The sequence below is a fragment of the Leptopilina heterotoma genome, unplaced genomic scaffold, assembly GCF_015476425.1.
Source record: "Leptopilina heterotoma isolate Lh14 unplaced genomic scaffold, ASM1547642v1 Lhet_68, whole genome shotgun sequence".
Classification (NCBI taxonomy): domain Eukaryota; kingdom Metazoa; phylum Arthropoda; class Insecta; order Hymenoptera; family Figitidae; genus Leptopilina; species Leptopilina heterotoma.
In genome coordinates, this window is record NW_025111157.1 from 3139058 (window position 1) to 3161958 (window position 22901).

At 24.7% G+C, this 22901-nt stretch overlaps 4 protein-coding genes across 6 annotated transcripts; 2 read left to right on the plus strand and 2 right to left on the minus strand.

The window, feature by feature from the left end:
• Window positions 1-124: 124 nt before the first annotated feature.
• On the minus strand, window positions 125-2298 carry LOC122510320 (RNA exonuclease 4). Its single transcript, XM_043624873.1, has 3 exons — window positions 2077-2298; window positions 1508-1949; window positions 125-1131 (listed from the first exon to the last, which is right to left on the minus strand). The coding sequence occupies exons 2-3, from the start codon at window positions 1790-1792 to the stop codon at window positions 562-564; spliced, it is 855 nt and encodes a 284-aa protein (XP_043480808.1). The 5' UTR covers window positions 1793-1949; window positions 2077-2298; the 3' UTR covers window positions 125-561.
• Window positions 2299-4453: 2155 nt separating this feature from the next.
• LOC122510251 (SET and MYND domain-containing protein DDB_G0292140-like) lies at window positions 4454-9191 on the plus strand. The gene is made up of 5 exons (XM_043624746.1): window positions 4454-4668; window positions 4899-5556; window positions 7524-7784; window positions 7876-8494; window positions 8619-9191. The coding sequence occupies exons 1-5, from the start codon at window positions 4655-4657 to the stop codon at window positions 9077-9079; spliced, it is 2013 nt and encodes a 670-aa protein (XP_043480681.1). The 5' UTR covers window positions 4454-4654; the 3' UTR covers window positions 9080-9191.
• A 98-nt stretch (window positions 9192-9289) lies between these two features.
• On the minus strand, window positions 9290-16058 carry LOC122510250 (dynamin-1-like protein). Its single transcript, XM_043624745.1, has 9 exons — window positions 15971-16058; window positions 15290-15749; window positions 14074-14638; window positions 13751-13998; window positions 12796-13326; window positions 12537-12704; window positions 12022-12307; window positions 11692-11903; window positions 9290-9673 (listed from the first exon to the last, which is right to left on the minus strand). Exons 2-9 carry the CDS (start codon window positions 15389-15391, stop codon window positions 9617-9619), a joined length of 2169 nt encoding a protein of 722 aa, XP_043480680.1. The 5' UTR covers window positions 15392-15749; window positions 15971-16058; the 3' UTR covers window positions 9290-9616.
• A 135-nt stretch (window positions 16059-16193) lies between these two features.
• Window positions 16194-22169, plus strand: LOC122510252 (zinc finger Ran-binding domain-containing protein 2-like). Of its 3 annotated transcripts, XM_043624747.1 has the most exons (8): window positions 16194-16595; window positions 16698-16750; window positions 16845-16926; window positions 17013-17376; window positions 20317-20411; window positions 20477-20518; window positions 20588-20649; window positions 20860-22169. In XM_043624747.1, the coding sequence occupies exons 1-7, from the start codon at window positions 16516-16518 to the stop codon at window positions 20601-20603; spliced, it is 732 nt and encodes a 243-aa protein (XP_043480682.1). In that variant the 5' UTR covers window positions 16194-16515; the 3' UTR covers window positions 20604-20649; window positions 20860-22169. The 3 variants fall into 3 exon arrangements, with proteins under 3 accessions (XP_043480682.1, XP_043480683.1, XP_043480684.1); XM_043624748.1 differs by lacking the exon at window positions 20588-20649; XM_043624749.1 differs by lacking the exons at window positions 20477-20518; window positions 20588-20649.
• The last annotated feature ends 732 nt before the right edge of the window (window positions 22170-22901 follow it).

A 22901-nucleotide genomic window follows, 5' to 3' on the forward strand; every position in this document is an offset into this window, starting at 1 on the left:
CTATATTCATCCACTTGATCCATTTCTGGAAATTGGAAAGTTAAATTTCCAAATAGTACACACGGAAATAGTTTTTCTCTAGGTCACAATTTTTCCATAAAAGGACAAAAAACACTGAACGATATTCTATCAAACAGTCTTTTTTTTATTCACATATGAAAAATAAAGGCATTTTCCACACCTGCGATACAATAAATTCACTCTTCTTTCTAAATCACTCGAATAATATTTTAAACAATATTTCATATTCCTCAACAAATTCTTTTCCACTCTTGAATAAATATAATTTTTTAAGTATTTAATTCTAAATTAACTAATAATTTGTTACAAACTTTCATTCAAACACGTACCAGAAGAGAAAATTGACAATTTTGTCAGAATTGAAACTTGAACAACGAAAGAAAAAAAAGTAACAATTAAATACAAAAAAATGTGATTTCCCTGAGACGAAGGATCTCGAGTCTAGATCAACAAGAATAGAACAAAGAATTTAATTTACTCGAAAAATGCAGTTTCTTTTTTCTTTTTTTTTGTAATTTTACCACTACCTGGTGGACTCCATCATCTCTTGGAACGAACTTCCATTTCCCATTTTTTCCTATAGAGCATATACAATTGCATTGCAGATCTAGCGTCCTCGACCGAATTATGCTCACCGGTTTGTATTTCAATGCCCAATAATTCGGAAGCAAGTTTCTTTAGACTCGGCGTATTTCCATTAACAACTTTTCTAAAGGGCTTATAACGAGAAGTGTCACGAATACGCCATCTCGGATGCGATAAATAGAGAACTTCAAGATCATGTTTGATCGCGTGGCCAATTAAAAAGCGACCTTTCAACATTTCCGCCACTTCATTTTGTACAATTTTAAATTCCTCGGCGTTTGTCAAATGATGCGGATATATTCCACTAACCGCCGAGCGATAATCTTGAATTGTCTCCGTTGGTTTCACATACTTATCATATATACAAATTCCATATTTATTTACTAATGAGACACGTGCAACCATATTCTCCGTACCATTGCCAATTCCCACCATTTCACAGTCCATTGCAATTTGTTTCGTTAGAACAGCCTCGCTCTGTGGCGCGTTCAATATTTGCTTCGCCGCTTTCGACTGCATTGGAATCTAAAATAAATAAATATAAACAAAATTGAAAATTTTATAATTTTTATACTAGAGAATGAAAAAAAAGAACTAAAACAGGGTTGTCAGAAAAAATTAATTTTGTGTTTCCCTGATTTCCAGACAAAATTTTGATGTTTTCCCTGACCCTGAAGAATATTCTGATTCACTCTAAAAATTATTAGATACTCCCAAAAAATGTTCTATTACATTTATTTACGAATTTCTTTAATTGTAAAATTATTCGAAAACATTAATAACTTCTTTTCTTATTAATTCTAAAAATTAAATTTTTTCCAGTACTTTTAATAAAAATCCCTGACTTTTCCCTGATTTCTCTGATCTGTGGCATCCCTGTAAAAGATACAAGTAAACAAACCTGTAAATCCTGTCGGTTATTAAATTTCTTCGTACGATGACGTTTTCTAGGCGATATATTAATTGAAGATTCTGTCGATTCCTTATTAGCCTTCGATTCTCCAAGAAGGCTTTTGAATTTTTCCCAATTAGAACCTGGTACACGCAATGCATTATTTGTCATCTCATCAACTTTCATTACTTTCTTTTCTTGTGTAATTTTTTCATTGGATTCATTGGCGGAATTTGTATTCTTTTTGTTAACGATACTACCATGTGGTTGAGAAACCATCATTTTTGAGAGCATTTAATGAACATTAATTTATATTATATTCTATATACATATATATTTGATTATTAACAAATAGGTATAATTAACCTACAATTAAACATGTGGATAAAGCCTTGAACCAAAACTTGTAAATAGATAAACAGTAAATTGAATTTTCCCAACATCGATGTTTCTGTAATAGAGATAAAAATTATTTGCAAATTTAATCGATTATTTTTATTCTAAATTGACGAATAGAATGAGAAAAATATGAAAATATGGACTTATTTTTGTGTATAAAGTTTCATGGAAAAACTAACCTCAAATTTGTTAACCAGGGTTGAAAATTGAAAGTACAGTTGCTTTAGGCCTTGAAGTTTTCTTTGGAAAAGAAGGCAGTAATTTGGCTCAAATTTCTTGTGTCAATTGAAGGTAATTTGTAATTTCTTTTGGAGAAATTGTTGTAATCATAATCAGAAAACTAAAAAATTATTTACGTTACACCGTTACACACCGAGAGTTTAAAACAATACGAGTAATTCGAATATTCCGCTGTAGATGTCGCTTTTATGAATTTCAGGAGCGGCACTAGAAATTAAATCACCCTGGGACACCCTGGACTTATTTGAGAAAAAAATTAATTTTATATTATAATTATTATATTATATTATAATTATTTAATTAATTAAATAATTTCATAATCAAAATTAAAAAAATAACTTATTAAGTACAAAATTATTTATTACTGTTCATATTTTCAAAAATTTTAATAAAATTTCACGAAAGAATTCAATTATTTTCTAAAATTTTAATAAATCCTTCTAAACAATTCAATTATTTTTTTAAATAGTAAAATTTTTCAATTAAATTATTTTCAAAACAATTTTAATTAAATTCCTCGGAAGAATTCAATTTTTTTTTTAAATTTTAACACATTTCGAAAAAATTCAATTCTTTTCTAAAATTTTAATAAATCCTTCAAAAAAATTCAATTATTTTTATAAATAGTAAAATTCTTCGCAAGAATTCAATTAATTTAATAAATAGTAAAATTCTTTGCAGGAATTCAATTATTTTCAAAACAATTTTAATTGAATTCCACGAATGAATTCAAATATTTTTAAATATTTCCATAAATTTCAATAATTATTTCCTAAAATTTTAATAAATCCATTTAAAAAAATTCAATTATATTTTTAAATAGTAAATTTTTTACAAAAATTCAATTATTTTCAAAACAATTTTAATTGAATTCATCGGAAGAATTAAATTTTTAAAAAAATTTTTAACATTTCGAAAAAATTCAATTTTTTTCTAAAATTTTAATAAATCCTTCGATAAAATTCAATTATTTTTATAAATTGTAAAATTCTTCGCAAGAATTCAATTAATTTTACAAATAGTAAAATTCTTTGCAGAAATTCAATTATTTTCAAAACAATTTTAATTGAATTCCCCGGATGAATTCAAATATTTTAAAATATTTCCATAAATTTCAATTATTTCCTAAAATTTTAATAAATTCTTTAAAACAATTCAACTATTTTTAAAATATACTAATTTTTTCTGCAGGAATTAAATTAGTTTTTAATCAAATTTAAATAAAATTACACGAAAGAATTTAATTATTTTTAAAAATTTCCATAAAATTCAATTTCAACAAGAATTTAAAATTCTCTAAAAATAATTCAATAATTATTCTCAAAATATTTGTAAAAAATTGTATATAAAAATTAAATTACTTTCAATGCAATTTTTAAATATATATTCGTCAAAAAAATTAAAGGAATTCAATTATTTTCAAAAAATAATAAAATTGTTGTTACGAATTCAATTATTTATAATTATTATAATTACCTATAATAAAATGACACGAAAGAATTTAATTATTTTTAAAAATTTCCATAAAATTCAATTTCAACAAGAATTTAAAATTCTCTAAAAATAATTCAATAATTATTCTCAAAATATTTTTAAAAAATTGTATATAAAAATTAAATTATTTTCAAAAATTCAAAAAAATTGAAGGAATTCAATTATTTTCAAAAAATAATAAAATTCTTGTGATGAATTCCATTTTTTTGAATATACTTAATTTTAATAAAATCCTTTAAAGAAATTCAACTATTTTCGAAACAACTTTAATTGAATTTCTCGAAAAAATTTCATTATTTTCAAATATTTCTATAAAATTCTTCATAACAATTCAATTATTTCTTAAAATTTTAATAAATTCTTCGAAACATTTCAATTATTATTTTTATAAATAGTAAAATTCTTCGTAATAATTCAATTATTTTTATAAATAGTAAAATCCTTTGCAGAAATTCAATTCTTTTCAAAAAAATTTTAATAGAATTCCTCGAAAGAATTATTTTCAAAATTTTTCTTCATAAAATTCAATTGCTTTCAAAATTTTCAATTAAAATTATTAAAAAAAACTCCATTGGTATAAAAAAAATTCAAAGAAATTCTTCAAAAGAATTTAATTAGGATGTTTAAAAATTTTAATAAAATTCTTCGCGAGAATTCAGTTATTTTCCTAAATAATAAAATTCTATGAAGAAATTCTATTATTATTATTATTATTATTATTTCTTTTGAAAAATAAGGAAAGAAATTATTTATAATTGCAAGAAAAAATTTTTCTTAATAGAAATTATTATTATTAATTTAATAATAATTGCAATGTTCCGCGAATTTTCCCATTGACTATTTTTATAATACAGGAGAATAATGCACACGAATATATTTTTAGACAATACTTGTTGGAGTTCGTAAAGAAGTATATAAAGATGTTCAAACTCAAGGCGATCGACAAATGAAAAATCTAAAATTAGAATCCATCAGATCTCAGTCGTCTATACGAGAAAATAAGCAAACGATCAATTGTCCAAAATGTCTCCTTTGAGGTGAGAATAATTAATTGTAAATCTATTAAAAAATAAAAGAAATCATATGTACACTAAAAATACTAATTTTGTAATTAATAAATCCTGTTTTCTTCAAATATTAATAAATAATAAAGTTTTTCCCCAAAAAAGAAAAAATTAAAAACCTGTCTTTGAATCAGAAAGAAATTTTTTTTTTTTTTCTCAAAAATAAAAATTATCAGAGAATATTTTTCTTTTTTTTCTCACAGGGATAAACTTTCAGAATTCTTCAAGTGCGTAAATAATTCCGCTTCAAATGAATCGTTTGGTAATGATTTTTGTAAATTATCCTTCAAAGGAAACAGACGTGAAATGATCGAAATGCTCATTGAATTACCTGAAATAAAAAATATGGAAATTGAAAAATTTTATAATAAAAAAGATGATAATTTAGCGTGCAGTCTTTATGAACGATTATTAACGCTCAACGATTTGGAGGCAATAAAAAAAATAAAAATCCTAATTAATGCTCTTTTTAAATCCTCCTATGCGAGTATGACATTCTTCCAAATATTGATGGAACTCACAAAAATTCACTACAAATCTGGAGATATTGCGAAATGTTTAAAATACTGTGAATATTTCCAAAAATTCCAAAATTCATCGGATGAAAAATTTTTTCAACAATTTGAAATTGAATTTCTTTTAATTGAATCAGAATGCTACAAAAAATTGGGATTAAACGAGAATTCAAAGTTCCATCTCAATGAAGCAATGAAAAGAGTCAATGAATTCATAATTAAAAAATACGGAAATGAGGGGGAAAATTTCAAAAATGAAAAAAACTTGTTCTTGAAACCAATTCTCGAGCGTTTAGATGCAATGAAATTGTGTCAATTATCAAAAAATGATAATTCATTACCGAAGGTACAATTTTTTTTTTGAATTTTTACTTTTAAACTAGCGCGGCATTCTATTTCTTATTATTTTGTAAATTTAAAAATTTTATAATTTTCACAAACAATTTCATTATTCTCATGAATAATAAAATTCTTTAGAGCTATTCAATTATTTTCACAACAATTTTAATAAAATTTCTCGACAGAATACAATTATTTTAAAGATATTATTTAGATTCAATTATTTTCAAGAGTATTAATAAAAATTCAATTATTTCCCAGAATTTTGATGAAATTGTTTTTAAAAAAATAATTATTTTCAAAATTTTTAATAAAACTCCTTAAAAAGATTCAATTATTTTCAAATATTCAGATAATATTCTTTAAAACAATTCAATTATTTTTATGAATTGTAAAATTCTTGTCAAGAATTCAATTATTTTTATAAATAAGAAAATTCTTCGCAAAATTAGAATATTTTCATAAATAATAAAATGTTTCGGAGGAATTCAATTATTTTCAAATGTTTTAATAAAAATTTAATTATTATTAACAATTCTGATAAAAAATTCTTCGAAATAATTCAATTAATTTTCTTAAATTGTAAAATCCTTGGCAAGAATTAAATTATTTTTGTAAATAATAAAATTCTACTGAGAAATTCTATTATTTTCTATACAATTTTAATTAAATTTTTTTAAGAAGTTCAATTATTTTTAAAAATAGTAATAGAATTTTTCTAAACAACTCAATTATTTTTATGAATTGTAAAATCCTGCTCAAGAATTTAATTATTTTCATAAATAAGAAAATTCTTCGCTAAAATTAAAATATTTCCATAAAAATAATAAAATTCTACAAATGAATTCAATTTCCCAATTATTTTCAAGAGTTTTAATAATAATTCAATTATTTTGAACAATTCTGATAAAAATTCTTCGAAAAAATTCAATTATTTTTATAAATTGTAAAATTCTTGTCAAGAATTCAATTATTTTTGTAAATAATAAAGAATTTTAAAAAATAAGTGATTTTTTGAGAAGAATTTTATTAAAATTGTATTTTAAGTAATTGAATTCCTGTGAAACATTTACTATTTATTGATATTATTGAATTCTTTCGAAGAATTAAAAAAAAAAGTTTTAAAATAATTGAATTTTCCCTGGAATCCAATTAAAATTGCATTTAAAATAATTCAATTCCAGCAAAAATTTCATTATTTATGAAAATAATTGAATTCTTGAATTGAATTTTATTGAAAGTTTTTTTTTAAATAATTGAACTCTTGTGAAAAATTAAATTATTTTTTAAAGTAATTAAATTTTCTCGGAATATTTTTACAAGATTTTTAAAAATAATTGAAAATTTTCCAAAAAAATCAATTAAAATTGCATTGAAAATAAGTGAAATTCTGTTAAGAATTTTATTATTTATAAAAATAATTGAATTCTTGAATAGAATTTTATTAAATTTTTTTTAAATAATTGAATCCCTACGAAAGAATTTATTATTTCTACAAATAATTGAATTTTTACAAAATTTTAAAAAATAAGTAAATTTTTCAGAAGAATTTTATTAAAATTGTATATAAAATAATTGAATTATGCAATATATTCGTATTATTGTAATAAATTTTGCAAAAATTTAATTATTTGTTGAAAAATTAAAAAAAAATGTTTAAATATAATTTAATTTTCTCTAGAATCCAATTAAAATTGTATTTAAAATAATTGAATTCCAGCGAAAATTATTAAAAATAATTGAGTTCTTCATAAAATTCAATTATATTCAAATTTTTTTATAAATATTTTTCTATAGAATTCACTGATTTTCGGTACATTAATTTTTCAATTTTAAACATTTAAAAAGAAAAATTATATACAATGTTAGGAAACAAAATTCAAACAGGAACTTACTTCAAACTGAGAACAAAGTACCGGAATACAACGATTATTAATATAGAAGATTTATTTTTTTTTTTTGACTTATTTTTAGGATAAAAAAATTCCCAAAGTCGAGGGAAAATTGAATGAAAAATTGAAATCGTGCTCGGATGCAATTTCACTTGGATTTAATGAGGCGAAAGGAAGATTTCTATTTGCGACCAGAAGAATAAAAACCGGAAGTGTTTTAATTGTCGATCGACCATTTGCTTTCAGTACCGATGAAAATGCTTTAGAAACAAATTGTCTGCATTGTCACACATCATTGAAATCGAACGAAAATATTCGAATACCCTGCAGGAATTGTCAAACGGTTAAAGAAAAAATTTTCTTCTACCAAAAATAATCTCCAAATTTTTAATTCCTTGTCCAAATTTTTAATTTCTTAAAATTCTTTTTTACAGGTTTCCTATTGTTCAGAACTCTGTCGTCAAGAATCATGGACGAATTATCACAAATACGAATGTGAAATTTTCAATTATTTTCCTAATTTACAAGAAAATTGTCAACATTCGTCACGATTTCTTCTGGCATACAGAACGACTCTAGCAAAAATTCTAACAAAAAATTCTAAAAATTCAAATTCATTGTTAAATGGCGAATTTTTCGATTATCATTCGACAAACATTGGGGAAAATAAATCAAATTCGAAATTGAAAATTTATGATTCTCTTGATTATGAGACTGTTTATCAATTAGAGACACATTGTTCACAAATTGAACCAAAGGAAAATTTTCACCTCGCTCTAACTTCTATTTTTCTTGCTAAATTATTTGAATTTGTATTAAAAAACGAGACAGAAATTTCGTCGCTGAAACAATCGGAAATTATTCTTTTAGCTGTGGGAAATTTTCGTCATTTACAGGCAATTGGCTGTAATGCTTATGAAATTGTCGAGAATGTTAGAAATCAAATGACAAAAGCAATCGAACCACGAAACGTCGGTGGTGCAATTTACACAACTGTCAGTCTCACAAATCACAGTTGTTATCCAAATGTTATTCGACATTCCTATCCTCAAGGTAAGTCTAATTTTTTACTTCTCAATTTTAAATTCAAACGAAATTTCAATTTAAAATTCATTTTCAATTATTTTGAATTGCATTTTGAATTTTAAATTGAAACTTAATTCAATTTTAACAATAGGCACTGTTGTCGTGACTGCATTGCGGCCAATTGAGAAGGGAACGGAAATTCTCGACTGCTATGGACCGCATTTTTTGAAAGACACAATAAACACTCGAAAGGACCAATTACTGAAGAAATTCTATTTTTATTGTCAATGTGAGGCGTGCACTTTCGACTGGAAATTACCATTGTCTGACAAATTGGAATTAAAATGCACTTTAAATTCAAAGAAAGAGAAATATTCGAAAAATGATAAAAAAGATGGGCGAAAAATTCGTCAACAATACGAGGAAAGTAAAAAGAAGAAGCAATCCGCAATTTCGAAAATGTACAACGACAACTACACTGAGGCTTTACCAATTCTTCTAGAACATTCAAATTTTATTGAAAATATTTTCAGTGAGCCTAATTTGGATATTATCCAAACGCAGCAATCGATAATTCAATGTTTAAATAGCATGTCCTGTAATTCAAATTAAAAATGTACATAACTGTTAAATTAATAAAAGAAAACTATAAAATAAAAAATGAATGAAATTAATAAAATTAATAAAATGAATGAAATTAATACAATTGATAAAATGAATGAAATTTATAAAATTGATAAAATGAATTAAATGAATGAAATGAATAAAATAAAAAAAATAATCTAAACTTGTAATTCTTTCGCTAAATGAAACTCTAGGGCGTAAATTTCATTTTTTTTTTTGCTTTAATCGATTTATACATTGACATAATAATAATATGATCGCCAAAGAAAAAACAAATTAGCAATCACGTTTTAAAACAAGTCAACATTGTGTTGTGACAAGTGCATTTGATGAAATTGATTTTCGGCTTGCTTTGAAAAGTAAGAATAATTATGTACACTGGTCAAATATACATAGGGTATAGATGTCGAATAACTTATCTAACGAAGAGTTGGTAAAGCCTAATTAAAACTAGCCTGACCGTTCCTTTTTCTTTCTTTTTTTTGTTTATTTTGAGCGCTGAACTGTGGCTAAGTTCCTCGCTTATCACCACATGTGTGTCTCGCGAATTTCACTGATAATATGACCGGCCTGCGTCAGCGCCTAGAAAGCAAAATATTCCATTAGACATCCTTCACAATAAAAAAATATTCATTTTTTTTAATTAATTAGTTAATTAATTAATTAACTAACTCACTCAGGGTGGTCACAAGTTTCAGTTTATCAATTTTCCTGACAATTTACTGACAGTAAAATTATTTTCCCGGACAAAATTCTTTTTACGCAGGAAAATATGAATGTTTACGGAAAATGAGTAAAATTTATGAAATTTAAAAATTTCTAAAAATTACAATTACGATTATTCATTTCTAGAATTTTCAACTAAAAATCTTCTTTAAGTTCATTTTTTTAAAATAATTTTTGAAAAAGTTCTTTGTAAATTTTCAAATTCTTTTGTTTACAATTTAATTTTACGAAATTTCGATTATTCTGACATTCTTTAATTAAATATATTACAACTTAAAAACTTCAAATAATTAAAAAAAAAATTCAATTAAAATTATTGAGAAAAATTAATTCTATAGAATTCTTACTAATTAAAAGTATGAAAAGTTCAAATTTTCAAATATTTTAATTTGGAATTCATTTTTAAATCAATATTTGTTAAAAAATTCCAAGAGAATTCAATTATTTAAATACAAAAATAAATAATTTATTGAATAATTGAATGTTTCTTAAAATTCAATTCCCATAAAGAATTTTAACAACAAATTTTTAAATTGAATTCTTTCGACGATTTTAATAAAAAATTTTTAAGAATAATTAAATTCATTTGAAGAATTCAATTAAAATTGCATTAAAAATAATTGAAATTCTGCGATAAGTTTTATTATTTACGAAAATAATTGAATTCCTGTAAAAATTTTATTATCTTTTGAAAATAATTGAATGATTGAGAAGAAATTTATTAAAAAAATTTGCAAATAATTGAATTCTTGTGAAGTTATTATTATTTTATGAAATAAATGAAAAGTTTGCATAGAATTTTATTAAATTTTCTTTTAAATAATTGAAATTCTGCCAAGAATTTGATTAAAAGTTTTAAAAATTATTGAATTCCGGAGAAAAATTGTATTATTTATAAACATAATTGAAATTTTGACGAGAATTTTTGTAAATTTTTAAACATAATTTGATTTCTGCGAAGAATTTTATTAAAATTATTTTCAAAAAATTGAATTGTTACGCAAAGAATTTCATTAAAAATTTTGAAAATAATTTTATTCTTTAAAGAAATTCAATAAAAAATGTATTGAAAATAATATTAAATTCTAATATATAAATTGTAACAAAGGTTATTAAAAAATAATTAAATTTCTTTTATAAATTTCAATAAAATTTTTAAGAATAATATCTTTTTTTGAGGAATTTGATTAAAATTGTATTAAAATAATTGAAATTCATCATTGAGTTTTATTATTTATAAAAATAATTGAATCTGTAAAAAATGTTATTATTTATGAAAATAATTGAATAATATATGAAAATATGTAATTTGTAAATAATTAAATTCGTGTGAAATTTTTATTATTTATGAAAATAATTCAATGTTTGCGTAGAATTTTATTAAAATTTTATTTAACAATAATTGAATTCTTTAGGAATTTTTATTAAAGTAGTAAGATATTAAAAATCATTGAATTGAGGGAAGTGTTTGAAAATAAATAAAATTTTGCCAACACTTTTATTAAAAATTTTTGAAAATAATTCAATTTCCAAGAAGAATTTTACTACTTTTGAAAATAATTGAATTTCTGCAATCATTTGTAATTGCTTCAAAATTCAATTTATTTTAGTGTTTTTAACTAAAATTTTTGAAAATAAGTCGAAAAAAATTTCAATTTTCTAAATTTCTCTGACAAAAAAATATTTTTTTTTCCTGACATTTTCCTGACTTTACTGACAAAAATTCTGTTTTACTGACATTTCCCTTACTTTACTGACATGTGACCACCCTGTAACTAATAATTGCCATAATACCTAATAATTAATAGTATTAATGAAAGATTCATTGTTAATATTGATCTTTGGTTTTTTCTTTCAATTTTCTCGTGGCTTACCTTAAGCATATTTGCAGTTTCCTTGCGTCTGACTGCGATGTGTTCACTTTCATTGAGAAGAGCTTCCGCTTGATCTGATTTATATAAATGCGTAACAAGTTCACTTTGAAGATTATCTTTCACATAATTTACTAGGAAATGCATAACAGCTTTTGGAATACTGTCTTGAATTGATTTGCGCACTATGTAGAAATAGGACTTGATTAATCTCTCTGAAAGGAAAAATTTTATTTTCAATATATAATTTCTGTAAACATTTTTGTGACTATGGTGAAAAGAAAAAGCAATCGATTTCTTCGTTTTTTTGATCAAAGAAAGTAGAAATATTACCAATAACGTCGCAGTCTCGCTGTTCTCGATCGTTAAGTTTGAAAGAAATATGCGTAGGCACTTCTGGCAATAAGTTGACAGGTTTTTGTTGAAGCACCATTTTCTGTCCGTCAGGGAACGAATTTGCTGGTGGATTTGGCGACGATATATTTCTAACTGGCGATCCGTCCGTTGAATTTGTCGTCGATTCGGATTTTCCTTGCGGCAAAAGTGTACTCAAAAGCCAATGATTCTGCTGTGGTTGATCCATAGACACACTGTCGCGATTATTCACCATTTTTGCGTTCTAAATGCAAAAAATGTTTTATTAATGTTTAAAATTGTATTAAAAATAATTGAAATACTGCAATGAGTTTTATTATCTGTGAAAATAATTGAATTCCTAAAAAGAATTTTATTATATTTGAAAATAATTGAATCTCTGTAAAAATTTTATTATTTAAGAAAATAATTGAATTCCTGTGAAATTATTATTTATTTTATGAAAATAATGAAAGGTTTACGATCCAACTCACTTTATCGAAGGGAACAATTGCATTAGATATCGAATTAGACGAATGATGTTTTCTCTTTTGCTCCATATCAACTTCTTTAAACATTACCGATGCAAAAGCAGCGTCCTTATTAAAATCCGGATGTTTTGTATTGATATAAGCCAGTTCAATAGCAACTAAATTCTCAATCTAAAAATGCAAAATTTACCAATGAAATAAAAGAAAAAGAAATGTGATGAGAAGGCAAAAAAAAAATTAAAATTCTCAAATTTCCATCTACCATTTGATTAGTGGTTGGTAAACGTGTTCGCAACAATTGCGTAACAACGTCAACAATTCTCTCGTGTAATTTGGGGAATCGCAACATTTCCTGTTGCACTTCAATGCCACAATGTTGTATAATACTTTGCATTTCCTCGTGTACAAGTTCAACGCAACGTAAAGATGGATCCTTAAGTCTTCGTATTTGTCGTTTCACTAATAATTCAAATGAAACTTCGGGCACAAAAAGTGCTGGTCTTGGTCCGGTTGCATTACGAATTGCAGTTAAAATATCACGTTTTGTCAGTCCATCGAGTGGATGTATTGAGTCAAGTGTTTTTGCAAAACTCTCTTGAAATATATAACAAATACGAGCACCACCGTACAATGCCGTTGTCTCAATATTTCTCGCAGTACCCTCAATTGTCGAACAATAACTGCTAGCAAATTTCGTGATTATTTGCAATAATGTTTGACTTTTGTCACCAACGTCCTCGCCATAGGAATTCAACAGTGCTTGATACTGCGATACCTGAACATTCACTCGTGACTGAAAATAAAATAAAAAATTAACTATAATAATCCTTCTAATAAAGGAAAAAAATGTTTAGAAATTCTATTTGTCAATTATAAATTATAATTGGAAATGAAATTGAAAATTTTTTAATTTTTAGAAAATAAAGGAAAAAATTTGACTCAAAAAAATGTTCTGTTACATTTATTTACGAATTTCTTTAATTGTAAAATTTATTCGAAAACATCAATAACTTATTTTTTAAATATAAAAAAAATATGAATATTATAGTCATAATAATAATTATTAAAACTGTATTCCAATTTATATTTTATTTTTGTGAAAAAAAATTTGAATTATAAATTTTTAAATTCTATTATTTTTAAAATTGCTAATTTTATTTTAAAAAGTGAGTAAGAAGATAATTAACATAGAAAATTTTCTATTTGTTGATATTTACCTTCAAATCAGGCAAGCAATCACGAATATGCTGCATTAAGAGTCGATTTAGTGTTTTTGCTAAATATGGAGTTCCATTGCGATGTGCGAGAGTTGGATATTTGCGTTGAAGAAACGTTGCTTCATCCTTTAGAGCATCTTGTATCGTTTTCTTATTATTTATATCCTGCTGCGAGCGATTCACCACGCCAATGATCCCAAGTTTCACAGGAATCACTCGACCGCAGAGAATGTCAATTGCATCGGTTCCTTGAAAAAAATAACGAATATAACAAAAAGAAAACCTTAATTACTCTCTTAATGATTCAAATAAATATAAATTACCAGCGTCCATAAGATCCATTTTTGTAACCACTGCCAGTGTACGTCTTCCATCAGGATCAACATCCTTACTCAGCTTTAAACTCTCACTCGTTGCCATGTCTGTATTTGCAGTGACAACTGCGAGAATTATCGAATTTGGATTACAAATGTACTTGAGTACAAGTTGACGAATTTGATTTTCAATATCTTCCGGTTGATCGCCAACTGGCACTTTTGTTATTCCTGGTAAATCAATTAATGTTAAATTCACCACCGACGATGAATAGATCTTTAAATTTATCGGTTCGGGACAAATTCCTTTATTTGCACCAGCCATTCGATCAGTTTCCGTTTCAATCTCCTGTCGAATCTCATCGAAATTCCTAAAGATCTGATTTTTCTTGTGCAAAAATGTGCCCCATTCGTTGAGATCCAAAGTCCCATCTTCAGCGCATCTGTATTCTCGATCATCCTTTGGTGTATAGACCAGTTGTAAAACTAGAGGACGACGTGTCACGATGCCAACTCCTCGCGGTAGAAAAGAACGTCCAACTAAACTTTCTATCACCGAGGACTTTCCTGAACTCTAAACAAAAAATTTAATTCAATTTTCTAATGATTCAATTCAACAATACTTATGGAAAATTCTTCAATTCTTCAATTTTCTTTAATCGAAATTTTATAATTTCAATTAAAGAAAATCAGGCATTACAGTACTTTTTTTCTCGAAAAAGACGAAAAGGGGAATTTTTTCCTCAAAAATTCAACAATTTATGAGAATATTATTATAGATGACCGAGTGATAAGATCATTATTTTCTACTATAAGAAATTTTTTACTGTAACTTCTTTTAAATTATTTTTATCATTTCAATTCAATTATTATTTTCTAGAATTTTTAATTAAAATTTTCATTAGAAAAAGGCGAAAAAGGAGACAAATCAGCAAAAAAAAAAGGGAAAAAGGTGACAAATCGTCAAAATAGGTGAAAAAGGTGATAAAATTGAAATAATGGGGACAAAAGGGAAAAAGGGGACCAACTGTGATGCCTGGAAAATTGAAGAATTTTCCATAAATTTCAATTAGTGACCCAAAGATCTAAATAAAACAAGGGCAAATAAAAAGGAGGTTAGGAAAATCGAAGACTATATAAAGCACCTAACACTTAATTAAAATGTTTCGCAAATACAATATGATTTTAAAAGTATAAAGAGTAGTTTTTAAATTAAAAAACTAACCTGTGTCCCTAGGACAACGATTTGTGGTAATTGAATAGCATCTGCTCCAACGGTGTTAAAAACATCTTGCAATTTGTTGATTACTGGAATTAGAGCTTCCATCGTAGAAAATCAGCAAATCGATTCTCTTTTTTCCCCTATGAAATAAATGCCGGCTGATGTATTATATAGAAAAAATCCGTGAGAAACAATTCTGAACACTTTGATGATTCTCTCGTGTTTCAACAATTACGATTATTACCAAGTAATTGTTTCAGAGCTCAAGATTTTAGCTCTGCTTTAAAATTTCCTTACACTTTTTCAACCCTTCTGGTTTTGTTTAGCAAAGACCTATATCTATACACTGGGGGTGGATTTCAATCATCCCCTTTACATATATATAACTTTTCGCAGCAATGACTCTAATTGCGCAAACGTAGAACCGCGCAAATTAAATTTTATAAATTTTATTTCTCTGTAACTAAAAAAAACAAGTTTTAAATTATTGAAAATAAAACAGCAGACTGCATTTCAATTGTATTAATAATTTATAGGTTATAATCGACAGATGTCATTTTTTTCGAAAAACCGTTAGAAAAATGAATTTGAAATTAGAAAATTAAGTAACAAGTTTTATGGATATTATTTCTTTAGTTTCTAAGAGAAGAGAATGAATTAAGTAGTAATAAATAATGTACCTACAATTATAAATTGTTATTTGTTTAATTTTGTTTTCAATTGAAACTGTTTTGGTTTGACATTTAATTTTTCTGACTAAACTTGTCCAGAAACTATACAACCAATTAGATGGAAGGAAATGAAAGGAGCTTTAGAGAAGCAATGATTCTGATTGGTGGATAACTTTTGGATACTGTTTTTTTCTATCTATTTTTTTTATCAATAAAAAAATAGATCATCTGGAAAATTCGCATCTACCTGCACTCTGCAGCAAAGCAAAGTTGAGCAGAGCGAGCAGAGTACACAGTACAGCAGAACAGAACGAAGCATTCAAGAAAAAATAGTTTTAAAAAGCTCGTGCACGCCATTTCCCCTCTAAATTTCTTTTTACAGGTATTCTTTATTTTCGTGAGCATTTGCGCTGAGAAAATGCTTATAGAATAAATTTTACTTGTGAAAAAAGCGTCAGGATAGAGTCGTGTGCTAGGTTATAATACCGATTCATTTCATTCATTTTTCTCTTCAAAAAAAAAAATTAATTTTCCAATTTTTGGATTACTTTTGGAATTATGGAAACGAATAATAAAGTTGTAGAAGAGGAAGGAATACGAGGGGTTAATGATGGTGATTGGATTTGTATCGATGCACAGTAAGTGTTGCTTTTCGATGTAAAGCTTCTATTTACAATTTTTTTTTTTTGCAAAATAGTTTTTTTTATTATTTACGATTTTTTCTGTCATTGTTTTTACAGGTGTGCTAATGTCAATTTTGCAAGGAGAAGTTCTTGTAACAGATGCGGTAAAGGTTAGTACATCTCAGGTATAGAATCTGCCTATTTTTATTACATATTTTTAATTCTCCGGGAAAAATGAATATTGATAATTAATTTTACTTTTAGATAGAGGTGAATGTGCAAAGAAAAAAAAGTTAGGTCAAGAAATTGGTAAAGCAGCCGCTGAAAAGAGTAGAGGTTTATTTAGGTATAATGAATAATTTAAAGTGTGGAAAAAGATGTTTTTTTTGGAAGAATGTAAATAAAATTGGAAATAAATTTTTTTGTTGATAGCGCGGACGACTGGCAGTGTAGTAAATGTGGAAATGTAAATTGGGCACGAAGGCAACAATGTAATATGTGTAATGCTCCGAAATTTGGGGAGGTGGAGGAAAGAACTGGATACGGTGGTGGTTATAATGATCGAGGTGTCGTTGAATATAAAGAGCGAAGGGAAGACGACGACGATGAATATGACGAGTTTGGTCGACGAAGGAAGAAGAGAAAAGTCGAGAATCGTTCTGATGATGATTCAAAAGATTCACGATATAATAGCCCACCTCGTGAGAAATCGAGAAAGGAAGAAGAGCCCGAGGACACAAAACGAGAACAGGAAGAAGAAGAAGAGGAAGAGAAAGAAGAGGACGAAGACCGAAATGTAAATATTTCTTAATGAAATATTTTTCACTTTAAAAAATTCACGGCTCGAACTAGGTCCGTAACTTTGCTTGAAGTCCGTTTTTTTTTTAAATAAAAAAGGTCCCTTAAGTCCGTAATTTGATTAATAAAAGTCGAAAAGTTCGTAAATTGTACGATATAATTTGGAATATTTTAGAGAAATTACAAATGATTGCAGAAATTGAATTGTTTTCAAAAGAAATTAAATTCTTCGCAAGAATTCAATTATGTTCAAAAATTTTTAAAAATTCTCGTCAAAATTGCAATTATCTTTAAAAATAATTAAATTCTTCTCCGAAATTTTCAATTATTTTCAAAAATTTTAATAAAATTCTAGGCAAAATTTCAATTATTTTTAAAAACTTTTCTTAATTCGATGATTTTCAATATCTACTAATTTAATAAAATTTTCCAAAATATTCAATTCTTTAAAAAAAAAATTTACTAATATTCTACGCAAAACATTAATTATTTTGATAAAATAATACAAATTTCACAGAAATTCAATTATTTCCAAATTTTTTATAAATTTCTTCGGCATCATTCAATTATTACAGGGATTTAATTACTTTCGTAAATAATAAAATTCTTTTTATGAATTCAATTATTTTCATAAATAATAAAACTCATTGGACAATTTCAATTATTTTTAATTCAATTTTAATCAAATTCCTCGAAAAATATAATTATTCTTAAAAATTTTACTAAAATTCGTCAAAAAATTTCAATTATTTAAAAATTCATGTATAAAATTCTTTAGGAGAATTCAATTTTAAGAAACATGCAATTATTCAAAAAATTTTTTTTTGTATTTAAATAATTGAATTCTAGTAGAATTTTCTAATAAAAATTGATGTAACAATGAATTTCAGGTAAAATTTTAGATAATTATTGAATAATAAAAGCATTATAGCGTGAATTTTTAAAAATAATTGAATTTTGAAAAGGTTTCAAATTAAAATCTTTGAAAATCTGATTTTTTCACTATTTTAACTAACAATTCTAACAATTCTCTGGAATTAATTTTTTTGAAAAAGTTTCATTGAATTTTAATTTTTAGAAATAATTGAATTTTGAAAAGGATTCAGATTAAAATCTTTGGAACTTAGAATTTTTCATATTTTAAATTGAAAATTGTGTAGATAGTTTTAATTTTTCTGAAAAAGTTTAATGGAACTTTTTTGAAATTATTTCAAGTTTTTATTTTCTGATATAATTAAAGAATTTACGATTGATTGAAATTTTGTAAAATTGAATAGTAAACAAATGAATTTGAAAATTCTCAAAGAACTTTTTCAAAAATTATTAAAAATATTGCTTATAGAAAAGAATTTTAGATAAAAAGAAGAAAAATAATTTAATTTTGGAAAAGTTACAAATTATTGTAGAAATTCAATTATTTTCAAGAGTAATAATATTTTTCGCAAAAATTAAATATTGTTAAAAAATAATATAATTCTTCTCAGGGAAACAATTATTTTCAAAAGTAATGAAACTCATCGCAGAATTTCAATTATTTTTAATACAATTGTAATCGAATTCTTCAAATGAATTCAATTATTCTTAAAAATTTTATTAAAATCGTCGAAAGAATTCAATTATTTAAACATTTGTTGATAAAATTCTTTATAGGATTTAAATTTTAAGAAACATTCAATTATTCAATAAATTATTTATTTTTTTATTTAAATAATTGAATTCTCGTCGAATTTTCTAATAAAAATTGATATTTTCAGAAATTTTAACAAAATTCTTAGCTAAATTCAATAATTTTCAGAGATTTTTAAAAATTTCTTTGATGAATTCAATTATTTTCAGAAATAACAATATTCATCAAAATAAATTATAATATTTATCAAATTAAATTATTTTCAAAAATTGTATTAATTGTTTTGCTAAATTCAATTATTTTTATAAATTTTAATGAAATTCTTTATGAAATTAAATTATTTTCAGGTATTTTTTTAAAATTCTATGCAAAATTCAATTATTCTAAGGAATTTTAATAAAATTCTTTGCAAAATTTAATTATTTTTAAAATTAATAAAATTCTTCGAAGAAAAATAATTATTTTCGAAATTTTTTAAAAATTATAGTCACGATTTTTAAGAATTCAATTATTTTCATGAATAATAAAACTCATCGCAGAAATTCAATTATTTTTAATACAATTTTAATCAAATTCCTCGAAAAATGTAATTAATTTGAAAAACTTTATTATAATTCGTCAAAAGAATTCAATTATTTAAACATTTGTTGATAAAAATCTTTATGAGAATTCAATTTTAAGAACTAATCAATTATTCAATACATTATTTATTTTTGTATTTAAATAATTGAATTCTCGTAGAATTTTCTAATAAAAATTGATTTAAAATTGAATTTAAGTTAAAATTTTAGATAATAATTGAATATTGAAAGCAATATAGCGTGAATTTTTAAAAATAATTGAATTTTGAAATTAATTTTTTTGAAAAAGTTTAATTGAATTTTTTTAAATATTATTTTAAGTTTTTATTTTCTAATATTTATTTATTTGAAAAATTTACAAATAATTGAAATTTCGTAAAATCGAATATAATAAACAAATGGATTTGAAAATTGTCAAAGAACTTTTTCGAAAATTATTAAAAATAATTGATTTAAAGAAGAATTTTAGTTTTCAATTCTTGAAAATAATAATTAAATTAATAATGATTTTATCAGTCGGTCATTAATTATTATAAAACATGAAGAAATCGATCACTCTGAGTCTTTGACTCGGAGCAATCAATATCTTCATGTTTTATAGTTATGAAAAAATTTAATTTATAGTTCGAGCCTGGAAATATTTTTCACTTTGAAAAATCGATAAAAATCTAGATCAAAATATTACCTAATATTTAAATGACTAATTACTAATTTTTAAATTTTTATTCAGGAAGAGGAGGAGGAAGACGAAGACGAAGACGACGATGGTGATTTATCAAAATACGATCTCAGCGAATGGGACGACTTAGCACCGGCAAAAAAAAGGTTTATTTTTTAAACTCTGCATGTTTTCCCGAGAATCATAAGTCGAGCATTATTTTTCTTTTCAGTTTAAACGGCTCTACCGCATCCACGGATGGAAAACGTACAAGGTAGGTGATTTGAAATTTTTCGATTTACATTTAGTGTTGAAAGATTGCACAATTGAATAAAATTTCCAGAAACGGAGATGATTGATGCGATTGTGACGATTCAACAAATTGAATTCAAAGCTACAGTACAGGTTTGATTATGGGTTCTGGGTATAAAGTTGATGAAAAATATTTTTTACGCATATTTTATAAATAGAAATTTCAAATATTGGATTTTTTACGCTCTTCGAACGAAATATAATTATTCGCTTGAGTGAGAAGAATAAAAAAGGCGATATTTGATTTATATTTAAGAAAGAAAAACAAGATAAAATATTCTCTTTATTTTTTCTTCTTTTCAGATGAGCCAAAAAAAAGACACACACACACACACAGAGACAGAGATGCATAGAAAGCAATCTGAACGGCACTGCTGCTACCGCTAATATTTAGCCAGCATGTTTCGATTTTTCCATTCTATGACCTTAATAAACTTGCGAGAAAATCTAGCTATATTTAGCCTTTACATTTGTTCGAGGAAAACAAAGTATACAATAGGACTTGTAAATGTCGAGAACAGAAGAAAAATGTCTTTTCTTCCAAATGATAATTCTCTCAGAAAAAAAAAATTCTTTTCATTGTCGTCCTAATCTCTTTATAATCATAATTAGTTGAAAATGTGATGAACTATACTTTGATTTTTTCACGACTATCGCGCATATACCATAGAAAAAAAACGGCCAATACAATTTTAGTCGCTAATAGAATTTTTTTAATACTAAACTTTTGTTTAGTAGTGAAATATTTTTTTGTGAAACATTTTTGAAAAGTTTGAGAATTTCACTGTAATTTCGATTTTTACTATTAAATACAACAATTCTCGACTGTTAAAATCCTTTTTGGTAAATTCACATTTTTTTTATAAGTATTTCATTTTTTCTTTTGCTAAAACGCGAACAATAAATTTTGATAAAGAAAAAATAAAATTGTATATGAAAAGATTATACTTTTTAGTAGTAATTTACTTACCGTGATTTTTTCGAAACAATTTTTTTTTAAACATTTCCGCCTACATTGTAATGTTTAAAAAAACGAGTGTAAATATTAATCGAAAGATTTGAAAAAAATAAATTAATTTCAAAATTATTATAATTATTAATTATTAAAGGAAAAGAAGTTGAAATTAATTAGGTTGTGAATAGTTTCGAATATAGACAAAAGATATTCTGGATTTAAATATTATTCTTTATTTTTATAAACAAAAAGTTTTCTTTGTTTAATTTATAATTAATTTCTTTTTATACATCCCAATTTTTTGTTTTTGCCTCTAAAGGAAAGTCAGGTTTTGTTCATAACGCTGTATTAAAATTATTCACTTTCTTTCTTTTTAAATATATATAAAAACTTTATACATAAATGAAGATATTAATTAATTCCAGAACATCCTAGTTTTTTTGTCTAAAAAAAAAAATTTTACGTAGAACACAATATCCACAATATTTAGAGAGAAAGATAGAGAAAGAGAAAGAGAAGTTTGGTAGAAATTGTGAAATTAATTTAAAAAAAAAACCAATTTTGTTGTACCCTCTTGTCGATTGGTTTTTTCACACGAAAATTCTTGTAAATATCTTTATTTTATTTTTCATTTATAATAAAAATCATTCGTCAACAACGTAATTGTTCTTATTCATTTATATCTTCTTATAGACTATTACACTCTACTTTTTTTAAGGGTCATGATTATGCACAGAGTTGGTCACGAAAAATTCGATGAAGGGGGCGATATTATAAGGATTTATGTTGCATTGGGTACATATTTATATATGTATAATATATATATTTATATATTTATATTTAGTATGTATATCGCATATATATTTACAATTGTGAGTTTGAGCTTGCTCGACTGAGTTCTGTTTACTTTTTAATTTTCTTTTTAAGTAAATTAGCAATAATAATTAAAAGGAAGGACAACAAAACTGCCGATCACGACTTTAAAAAAAAAAAAAATCTTAATTACCCTCGAATCGCAAATCTCGACGTCACCAAATCTCGACGATTACGAAAGTTCAGATTTTACAATTAATATATACACGTACTGTCATTCGTAATATTTTTTTTTTGTTTTAGAGAATTTACAATGTGTCTTAAAATCAATCTGTTTGTTTTCATCCAATTTTTTTTTTGGAAATAAATTTTTTTTTTATTAAAAATTCTTTACAAAAATTGGATATATTTAACAGTAACATTTTTTTTTCGTTCAACACTTATATAAAACATGAAAAATAATTATATAGTTATTTTTCTGTACAGAAAATTGTATCGAAATCATCCTATTTTTCTAATTCATTCTACTTCACTCTAATTCATTCTAATTTATAATTTTTGTAAATTATTCGTATTT

Bases quoted from the DNA above. Each gene is read 5' to 3' on its own strand.
- LOC122510320 (XM_043624873.1), bottom strand. From the start codon at position 1,792: ATGCTCTCAAAAATGATGGTTTCTCAACCACATGGTAGTATCGTTAAC. The intron at 1,132-1,507 runs GTTTGTTTACTT...TATTTATTTTAG, and splicing joins ATAACCGACAGGATTTACAG to ATTCCAATGCAGTCGAAAGC.
- LOC122510250 (XM_043624745.1), bottom strand. From the start codon at position 15,391: ATGGAAGCTCTAATTCCAGTAATCAACAAATTGCAAGATGTTTTTAAC. The intron at 14,639-15,289 runs GTTAGTTTTTTA...TTTTTTGTTTAG, and splicing joins TCGTTGTCCTAGGGACACAG to AGTTCAGGAAAGTCCTCGGT. The intron at 11,904-12,021 runs GTAATATTTCTA...TTTTCCTTTCAG, and splicing joins GCGAGACTGCGACGTTATTG to AGAGATTAATCAAGTCCTAT.
- LOC122510251 (XM_043624746.1), top strand. The intron at 5,557-7,523 runs GTACAATTTTTT...ACTTATTTTTAG, and splicing joins ATGATAATTCATTACCGAAG to GATAAAAAAATTCCCAAAGT. The intron at 7,785-7,875 runs GTTAAAGAAAAA...TCTTTTTTACAG, and splicing joins CCTGCAGGAATTGTCAAACG to GTTTCCTATTGTTCAGAACT.
- LOC122510252 (XM_043624747.1), top strand. From the start codon at position 16,516: ATGGAAACGAATAATAAAGTTGTAGAAGAGGAAGGAATACGAGGGGTT. The intron at 16,596-16,697 runs GTAAGTGTTGCT...TTGTTTTTACAG, and splicing joins TGGATTTGTATCGATGCACA to GTGTGCTAATGTCAATTTTG. The intron at 16,927-17,012 runs GTATAATGAATA...TTTTGTTGATAG, and splicing joins AAGAGTAGAGGTTTATTTAG to CGCGGACGACTGGCAGTGTA.